The 10,572-nt window shown below is 32.8% G+C and overlaps 1 protein-coding gene across 2 annotated transcripts; it reads right to left on the reverse strand.

Annotated features, from left to right (window-relative positions):
- Nucleotides 1–4,658: 4,658 nt before the first annotated feature.
- LOC145063644 (E3 ubiquitin-protein ligase COP1-like) lies at nt 4,659–9,782 on the reverse strand. Of its 2 annotated transcripts, none has more exons than XM_079011238.1 (13): nt 9,319–9,782; nt 8,360–8,437; nt 7,641–7,796; nt 7,171–7,545; nt 6,528–6,706; nt 6,371–6,436; nt 6,210–6,288; nt 5,947–6,102; nt 5,770–5,868; nt 5,579–5,683; nt 5,303–5,482; nt 5,100–5,210; nt 4,659–5,024 (listed from the first exon to the last, which is right to left on the reverse strand). In XM_079011238.1, exons 1-13 carry the CDS (start codon nt 9,700–9,702, stop codon nt 4,854–4,856), a joined length of 2,139 nt encoding a protein of 712 aa, XP_078867364.1. In that variant the 5' UTR covers nt 9,703–9,782; the 3' UTR covers nt 4,659–4,853. The 2 variants fall into 2 exon arrangements, with proteins under 2 accessions (XP_078867364.1, XP_078867365.1); XM_079011239.1 differs by having other exon boundaries at nt 7,641–7,800; nt 9,319–9,460.
- Between the last annotated feature and the right edge of the window lie 790 nt (nt 9,783–10,572).

The following is a 10,572-nucleotide window of genomic DNA, read 5'->3' on the forward strand; positions in this document are numbered from 1 at the left end:
GTACTTATTAAGTGTTATCTTACTTAATTCGGGAACTGACACTTAATCAGTGGGGTAAACTCTGTAAAACATCATTTTCGTTTTATAGTATAAATGACCAGTCACGTAAATAGACGTATTTGATAGAAGATTCACGAAAGTTGTAGTAATCCCAAAACTATAACGCCCGCAGATTCGGGCTAGTCCATTTAGAGACATCGAGCGTCAAAAATGACTTTTTGATGGAAGATTATTTAGAATGAATAATCTTAACCAAGTTATAGTATATGTCACAAGGGTTCCGTACATATAAAGAACGCCGAAATCCGAGTTATAATGAAGAAGTTATGACCCGTCGAAGTTTTACAGCAAAATCGGCACAGCACCGCGTAACGTAAAAAGGGAATTTTTGATAAATTACTTTTTAGACTTAGCGATCGAAATGAAAGTCGTAGTATAAATTAAACCGAGAACGTGCATAAAAAGAAACGTCCAAATCTGACTTCGTATGAGGAAGTTATGATCCATTAATTTTTAGCATAGCAGTGTACAACCCGGAATTCGGATTTTAGATCCATTAATTTTTAGCCAACACAACCTAAATGAGAATTGAAGATCTCAATAAATAGGAGTTCAAAGATAAAAAGACAGTAAAAAAACGGAGTCCGTATGTAGAAGTTATGACATTTACACGGTCGTTAACAATGTAATCTTCTCATACTATTAAATTTAAAATCGGTCGAGAATTGGCCGATAGAGTAAAAAGGAGAGTTGTAGATCTTGTCGATACCTACGTGTGGAAATAAATAATGTCGAAAACGGAGCTCGTATGCGAAAGTTACATAATTTAGAAGTTGGAAGGATGTTGCTGCGAAAGGGGTGACGTAGCTTAATGTGGACCATTGCTTTCTCTCCACGCCTTGCCACCAGATGGTGGCATGTGGCACCAACTCGACGAGTTGGAGGCCAAAACTCGACGAGTTTGACTCAATTCTAGCATTTTATTTTAAAACTTTTCGTTTACATGTTTTAGTATTTAGCTTAAGTTCATTCATTCATTCTACTTCTCAATTTGTTTTGAAGATCAAATACTTAAAAACTAGTTCAGGACGAGTGTTTTATTGAACATGTAAAGTATTAACTTAAAAATGTTGGGAGGGGATTGCCTAAACCAACAAGGTACATAACTTTATTTAATTATTTATCCTTCCTTTTGTGCCTGGGCCTTAAATTTTTATTTAAAAATAAAAACTTATAATAACGATAAGAACTCTTTTTTTTACTCGTCTTAGACTTTTAAAGATATTTAATTCCTCAGACCGGCCATGTGCCTGACCCTAAATTTTTATACATGTCCACACATGTTTTGCACCCTTAAATTTGAAATTTCAAGGTAAAAACAATTTATATTTTAAGTTTAAATTGTAAGAAATGTCCATACATGTTCACGAACATAGTTCTCAAAAAGTAAACTATTTTATTATGGGAAAAAGCAAATACTGTCATCATAATGATTTGAGCCAATTTTTTATTATAAGGCCTGGTGAAATTTCAAGGTAAAAACAATTTCTATTTTAAGTTTAAATTGTTATGTTTTTTACTAGTTTGTAGTTAGAGGACAAAAGAAATGCCCATACATGTGAATGTATCACATTTATCTTCCTATCATTCACGACTTTGAACATAGTTCTTGGAAAATAAATTATTTTATTATGGAAAAAACAAATACTTTCGTCATAACGATAAAAGCCAATTTTTTTTATTATAAGGCCTAGGGGGCAATTTTTTTATTATATATTTTTATTTAAAAATAAAAACTTATAATAACGATAAAAGCCTTTTTTTTGTTCATCCTAGGCTTTTAAAGATATTTAATTCCTTAGAACCAGCCCTACGCTTGACCCTGAAATTTATATATATGTCCACACATGTTTTGCACCCTTAAATTTGAAATTTCAGGGTAAAAACAATTTATATTTTTAAGTTTAAGTTGTTATGTTTTTTACTAGTTTGTAGAGATGACAAAAGAAATGCCCCTACATGTGAATGTATCACATTTATCTTCCTATCATTCACGACTTTGAACATAGTTCTTGGAAAGTAAATTATTTTATTATGGAAAAAACAAATATTGTCGTCATAATGATAAAAGCCAATTTTTTTATTATAAGGCCCAAGGGGGGGGGGGGCAATTTTTTTATTATATATTTTTATTTAAAAATAAAAACTTATAATAACGATAAGAGCTTTTTTTTTGTTCATCCTAGGCTTTTAAAGATATTTAATTTCTTAGAACCAACCCTACGCTTGACCCTGAAATTTATATATATGTCCACACATGTTTTGCACCCTTAAATTTGAAATTTCAAGGTAAAAACAATTTCTATTTTTAAGTTTAAGTTGTTATGTTTTTTACTAGTTTGTAGTTAGAGGACAAAAGAAATGTCCCTACATGTGAATGTATCACATTTATCTTCCTATCATTCACAACTGTGAAAATAGTTCTCAGAAAGTAAATTATTTTATTGCGGAAAAAACAAATAATGTCATGTTTATTGCAAAATGGTAATATAACTTGGTTTTGAAACTGTGTCGCAGAATCCTATGTGAATGTCAAAGAGTTGGGTTATGCAATCGGGTCCGTTTAGGAACATAAAGCCCGGTTTGATGTTAAGCAGTTTGGACTCTTAAGGTTTGTGAAATTTAACTAGCAAGTACAATTATTAAAATGACTAAATATGTAACTAATCCCTAGTTCTGATTAAGCAACTGGATCCATTTTTAAAAAAATAATAATAAATTATCATTGATCAAGGTTTCCTGTTTACAAAATTACAATCCGGATAACAATGTACTTACAATTGTTACTCATAGTGGCAACATATATACTGTTACCCATAGTAGTTATCACCAATATGTAGCCTAAAACTTATAAAATATGCTTTATTATTATACCTAATAACAATATACTTATATCTATTTTACAATAACAATTTACCTACACTTTTTTACACATAATAACAACCGACCTACATATCTTTCCACATAATAGCTTTGTACTGATATTTTTTACACACAATAACAACGTATATACAGCTCCTTATCAATAGTAGAAATGCTCGTATATTTGTTTACCAATAATACCAATGTACTCGTAGTGGTATTTGTACATTTAGTCATCCAAAACCACACACAAACTTGATAAGAGAATTGTATACTTGCTATTCTTTAATGGGAAAGCTTAAATAAACCCCATGTATGTATGGGTGTGTATGGTTGGTTGACCCCCACATATGTCCCATCATGAGTTTATTTAGCAACATCATTCTTTAAGATATCCTATGTTGATACATATACCATTATAGAAATATACTTTGAATTTTTTTTTTATCAGTTCGTTATACTAATTAAGCAAAAAATCTGTTGATAAACCCTATCATATTTGACTATTTTGACATGTAAATGTATATGGTTATAGTTCTCATATAATAAATTTTATGGTATAAAAAGATACATTAATGGACACAAATGTGATAAAATCCTAAAGTAGATTGCTATTTCGGATAAAAGCGGGACAAAAATGAGAAATGCTAATAGTGTTAAATGTGCTTATATGTCAAAGTAGTTTAGTAATTGTGTGGGTACATGTCAAAATATATGTTAGATTGATAGTGATGTAAAAAGACATGAAGGGGAACAAAGAGGGGATGAATTCCAAAGTAGAATTTTGTTTCAAAATGGGACAAAAGTAGATTCACCAAGGTATTGGTATTTATTATGTTTTATAGGTTGTAAAATATGAGAATTTTGTTTATGCATTCTATAACATGTATTTAGATAGGAATGGTACAAAGAACACAAATATTTGACAAAAAAAAAAATCAAATTACGTCGCTATTAAGTGAAATTGCAAGACAAAATGTGAAATGAGTGTAAGACACTCTGTAACAAGATATAGAACTTGAGTACTAGTTTGAAACATCATACTAAGGTTGTGGGTAGTAGAAAAAAGCTTAGACTACTCAAAGATTGATAAGCCCCAAACTTTATTGATTCATAGCTGAAGGGCAAAATGGGTGACATTTTTTCTGGTTGTGCTGGATAGAAAATGGTCCCAAGGGTATTTCAGTCTTTTATCTGTTTATTTTCCTGTTAGTGGGAACAACATCTGATTATGTTGGCTGATTATTCCCTTTTGTGTTGTCTCTAGTGGTAGTATATGTAGTCCTTTTTATTTTAGGGAGTCGGTAGCTAAGAATTAATATGTAAAATGAACTTTGTTCTTCTTGGAGAGTCCATTCCTCTCGAATGAATGGGAAAACCCTAATCTATCTTATCAGTTCGTAGTTTGATTATCAATGGAATTTGTATCTTGTTCAAGAATGTAGTTTGATTAGACTACTCAAGGATAAGAGCCATGAATAGCATGTTATTATATATAAGTTTAAATGTAAATTAGTGATTGGTTTACAAGGTACCCCTTGGAAACTAGTATGAAAACCAGGTATTGGTATACCAACGCTCATTCCAATCTCAAATCACATCAATCCTTCCCAACTTGGAGTTTCAAAAAAAAAAAAGGTATTTGTATAGTATGATGACTTGTAATGTCATTTTCCCTTTCTAAGCCTAGGTATAAATAGTTTTATCTTTCCTCCATTTTAGGTTTAATGCATCTCTTATCGTTTACTCTTTAATATATATATAATCAAAGCTTCTGTTACTACATCACAATTAATTAATCAAATCAGTCCTAACATCTCTCTATTTTTGTGGGTGAATACAGATTTACTTTGTTGGAGGTGTTTTGGTGTCTGAAGCATCAGGACTCTGAGTAAAAATCGGGTTTAGTGTTTTTTATATATATTTACACACTACGCAGCAAGGACAAGAACCTTGATTGTCCCTTGACTATTTGCTGTCAACATAGTTGGACTATCAGTTTTCCAACACACAGCACTAATGAAATATGATCCAGGGTCATCTCCCCCACCTTCATTTGTCTCAGAACTAAACCTATGCCATGCTGCAGGCCTCGAAATATCCTACAATTTATAATAAAAAAATATATATAATAAATTAAATCTCATGATGGAAAAGTACAAGTAAATCAAGCTTACCTTGTGGTACACAAAAACTTCATTAGTCTCACTGCCACAAGCTATGTAATCATTACTCACAGTTAGGCCAACAAAATTCTTCTCGTTCGTGTGTCCTCTAAACGTTCTTAACTGTGGAAACAAGTTAATAATTAAAATAATAAAAAAAGTATAAAAGTGAGATTGTTGTGTTTATATATATAACTACAAGTACAAGTACATACTGGGATGTTTTGTTTGACGTCCCATAAACGTAAAGTGTTGTCTGTAGAGGCAGAAGCGAGCTCGGTGTTGGAGACGAATTTTACGTATGAAACGGCTTTTCGGTGGCCACTGAATACGTGTAACGGTTGACTTATGTTTCTCAAGTCGTAATAGTGAATGTGGTGATCTGCTGAACCTACCTACAAGCCAAGGTATATCATGTTATCATATATATAATGAAAGTTTGATGATGGTGGTGAATAAAAGAGAGGAATGAATGTAAAGTGTAAACATACTGCGATATGAAAACTAGATCCGGGATTGTACTTGACTGAACATATATTTGCTTTCATGTCAATGTTAAGGGCAGATGCTTCTTGTTTTGTACACCAAATCTTTACCTGTTGAAGAAAGGCCAATATAAGAATCAAAAAGACTGCACTACACAGAACCAAAACTCAAAACTTGGTGTTTAAAATTGCAGTACCTTGCAGTCATCACTTCCGGAAACTAGCATTGTAGGTTCGGTGCGTGAGAAATCAACGCTCCATGCTCGTTTCTCATGCTCCTCATACTCCATAATACTCTGAGTCAAAGTTAAAGTCAACAGCCGAGTTTAGTTTATATTGTTATTTGTTAGTTAGAAAACAAACAAATAAATTACCTGGCGAGTATTTACATCCCATACAGTCACAATGCCCTCATAATCACTACTTGCTATATGGCTTTTAGTGTACTTATTCCAGCTCAAACAACTAAGTTTGGAACGCGTTGACATTTCCACTATAGGACACTGCATATCTTCTTGTTCATTCACCACCTGTAAAAACACTTCTGTAAGTGAAATTATTTATAAACTTTTCTCATTTAACAAAACTTGTTGGTTCAAAATATCAACAAGGAAAAGTGAAGATCTTTACGACTTACAGAAGCAAAATCAAAAACCTTGATACGTCGTGAGACTCCAGCAGTAGCAAAAAATTCATCGTCTCGATCGAACTCTATACTGCAAGTGTCAAGTAAAAAAAAATAATTAAAAAAATATGGGAATCAGTAAAATTAACATAAAATCTATGCTGAAGAGAAACCTTGATACGATATTGGCTGAATGGAAAAGATCCCCATGCCTAAGTTCAGCAACAACCCGTAACCGACTATGGAAAAAACAAACAAAACAAAATTCAGTGTATAGATTTTATGAATGGTATACGGAATCAAATAATAATAATTAATATTGTATCTGACCTGTATCGTGTAAAAGAAGAAAGCACAGATTGAAAATCCTTAAGTCCTGGATGATGATGATGATGATGATGATGATAACCTTCTCTTTGTACATGATTAGAATCCTTTTCTTCCTGCTTCTGACCATGTTTTGCCCAATATCTCCGTTTGTGCAAGTAACACTCTTGCAAGTCGTTGAACTGATGCAAGTAAAGCTTTTAACTACTTTAATGGTGATTTGAGATTATATCAGAACAATGTTTTCAATCCATTAAAGCTTTTGAAGTAAAGATTATAAAGTGAGGACTTCATATAAGTCTTTATCAAATGACTTGTGAGGTCCAAACCTTTTTCGATAACCTAGATATACTGTACATTAATTGAAGATTTGGATATCCAATTGTTGATGACGTAGCAATTTGTCTTGCATGTCCTGGAGGGGGTCGTTGTTGGTTTGACTAATGAACAAGTGTATCATAGGTAGGCGCGACTAGAATTCCACAAGAGGAATACAAATCTTTCGTAAAGAATGGTGTTTTGTAAAGAAAAAACAGTTCGTTTACAATTTACGACATCAACCCTTTTATATAAATTTTTTTTTTATAAAAAAAAAAAAAAAAAAAAAAAGGTAAGTCCAAATTCAATAAGTAAAAAGAGCACTAACCTGTGCATGAACACGCCTCTTTCTTGCTACAGCTACTCCTGGTTGAGTAGTATTCTGTGAATCTGCCCCACTGCCAGCATCCTTTCTTTGAAGTGGTTGAGAGGTTATAGGAGGAGCTTCCACATCAGCAGCAGCTGCCCTACTTTGTGAAGCACCTCCACCCAACCAAAATTGGCCTCCTTTAACACTCTTTCCAATAGACATATTGCTGCTGTTACGTTTGTCCATCAATGAAGGCCATGATGATCTTACATTAGGATCATCAGAAAGCATCCTTAGTTTTACTGAGTATCTTTCTCTTGCTCTATACAGCTCTACCCTTTGTCTCTCCACAGCATTTATGTCTTCTTTAATGTACTGAAGATCATTTTGTATCTACAATTTTAAAAATATTATAATATTAGGATCACTCATCACTTAGAAAGTTAGAATCACATGAATAAGCTAAAAGTGGTAAAAGAGTGAAGGACCTCGTTTAGCTCTTCAAGCTTTTGCTTTCGTAAGCAATGCAAAAATTCGCGCATAATTTGCAGATTTGTCTCGGCTTCTTCTTGCTCCATTTTTCTTTTCTTTTCAGCAAGAAGAACCAAGAGGATGTCCACCTCCTTGACTGAAACATCGCATCCCTGTCTAATAAAAAATATGAGTCATGTTTCTAGTTCTACACACAAAATGTCAAATTTATTTGATATTTTACACCACCAAATATGGACTTCATGAATAATTTTCTTCCTATATATGTATTATGTTGGTAGGTAGAAATGTAATCACTTCATTGATATAATCCATCCATCTCTAATTCAAAATGGAACAGATTTTACTAAGGATTACTTAATATTGAGTTGTGCATCGTGCATTTTTAACTAGGTTTAAGGTTAGGGAGTACGTGTTTTTTTCCTGTTTGGCTCAAAAACAAACTATATAAGACTATTTTTATTAACATATTGTTTGAATGCAAATATTTAACTAAATGCTATATATGCTGATGAAATTAGTACTTTACTTTCAAAGCAGCTTAAGACTACATTGAGTTGACTATTCTAATATTGGAACTTGCACAATCAAACTAAAAATGAAATGATTTGTATTTCTAATATTGGAACTTGCATCAACATTCAACATAAAAAAAACATCTCAATTGGACAATAATTTCAATTAAGGTAATCAAAATAGCTGGTCGATAACTGACCTGTTGAAGTGCTTGACGAAGCTGTTCAGTAGGAGAAGCATGTTTGGCTATATGGCTTGCTGAAGCTTTGATTAATAGCTGCAGAAAATGCCAAAAATCCAGAGCATAAACAGTAATTATACTTTGATACTTACACAATCATGCTCATAAGTAAGATTTTCATATATGGAAAGTAGAATTTTCAACAAGGTCTTTATCAATGAATATTGATATTACTGTAGCTAGGCAAAGCCAATTGGAAGCTTTTACTCCCTAATTTAAGCGATTTGAGAAAACATTTCCATTTCCTAGAAATTGCATCCTCCATCTAGCAGTAAGAATACATATTAAGTGACAGTGATTCCTTACTGAGTTCAGAATTGACCTTAATTGATTTAATTATGGCGAGCCTTTAAAGACTACATGCTTAAAAGAAGCATTTGCAATCATAAAAGAGTTGGAACTTTAAAGACTAAAATCATCAAGTCATTTTATGCCATCTGGGAAACACTGGCTTTGGATTTCAAGTACCAAAGTAATAGTTAAATACACATGTTTTCTCCATAAAATAAAATGCATGAATCAACAAGTTAACAAGTATCATACTATCATTGGAACTTTATACACTAAAACACCGACGTCAATTTTGCCACTTGGAAAAAATTGTCTTCGGATTTCAAATTGAAGTGTGGATAGTGAGAATAACAATTCCATGTACTACAAATTACTTCGTTATTGCAACTTAAATGCATGAGAGTAGAAGTATCATTTATATAATCACCGTTCAATAGCACGCAAAACTGGGAATCTGAAGGACCACGGATTTCATATATCTTTGACTAAAGCTTCTAATTGGTTCCATAAAATCTACGAATTGTCAAGATCACAATCACGCCCTATGCAGATGCAAGTGCAAGTGATGGATACTGGACAACTGAACAATTCTAGCTCAGAATTTTTAAAAAGATAAACAAAATTACCTTATTAAGCAAAAAATTAGGAAAAATCTGATTAGTGGTGAGATAACTTGCGCAAGAAGGACAGTCGCTCTTGTTCTGAAGATGTGTCACAATGCACAAGTAACAGAAACTATGACCACATGATGTCAAAAAGGCATCCTTGATTATCTGCATGCATATCGGACACAGCAAATCTTTATCCGTTTCCTCCGCCTCTCGATCATCCTCCCTAACCTCCGCCTCCACCACCGCGCGATCAGACGCCGGAACTTGCGGCGGATGTAGCTGATATACCGGTGGTGGCGGAATCGGAGCAGGAGCTGGTAGTTCCGATGACGGTGCAGGCAGTCCGGACTTCACCGACGGCACAATCGCTCCTCCGATTGAACCGCCTCCACCTCCCATAACAATGTCAGTAGTTTCTCTCACTAAAAAAATGCAGTTTCTCTCTCTAAAACAATCTGATTTGTAAAGAATGATCCACGGGGTTTTGCTTTTACGCAGAGAGAGAGAATCCGTGTATGTGTTGCATTGTATGGGTGGAAACTGTCCACGTTAGTCGCGCGTTGTAACTTTCGTTTTCCTTCCTTTTCTTCCTGTATTTACTAAAACAACCCTTTTGGATTCGGACAAAGTGATACTTGGTCCTTCTTCTTCCGACTTGTGTCCAATTATATACTCTAAAACTTTTAATAAAAAAACAAATATATAAACTTATTAGAGTGAGCCATTCATTTTTTAATTGAAGAGTAGCATCATAAATTAAGAACCCAAGGATTCTTCTTTTATTAAATAAATATGACCGGTTTATTTTATTACCTTATGTAAAAATTTAGAGTATTATAGTTGTTTAAGTTAAAAATTCAGTAAATAATATATTTACCAGAGGGAAGTGATTCGTACATATCATTTTTTCTCCGTACACAAGAAATTATGCTTTATAAGATTGTATTGTACAACATTTTAAAGCATCAATTATTGCGTATGAAAAAATATTGTTATGTACGGATCAACTCTTATTAAAAAACCACGATATCAATTCGTATATCAACACCCAATATACTAAGAAAAACAAATATGTTTTTGACAATCCTAAAAAAATTAGACAGATTAGTCTGACCCATAATATAGTTTGCTTAGTTTTTGTTAAGTATTTTCATAAATAATTAATGTTAAAAGTACAAATACAAACTAAATCTTTACAATTATATTATAATTTTATTTATTTATAAATAGGTCAAAAAATGGAAAATGAACTTCTCTAACAAGGGTTTC

This window comes from Lactuca serriola, chromosome 7 (assembly GCF_051521515.1).
Source record: "Lactuca serriola cultivar US96UC23 chromosome 7, Lser_US96UC23_V15, whole genome shotgun sequence".
Taxonomy (NCBI): domain Eukaryota; kingdom Viridiplantae; phylum Streptophyta; class Magnoliopsida; order Asterales; family Asteraceae; genus Lactuca; species Lactuca serriola.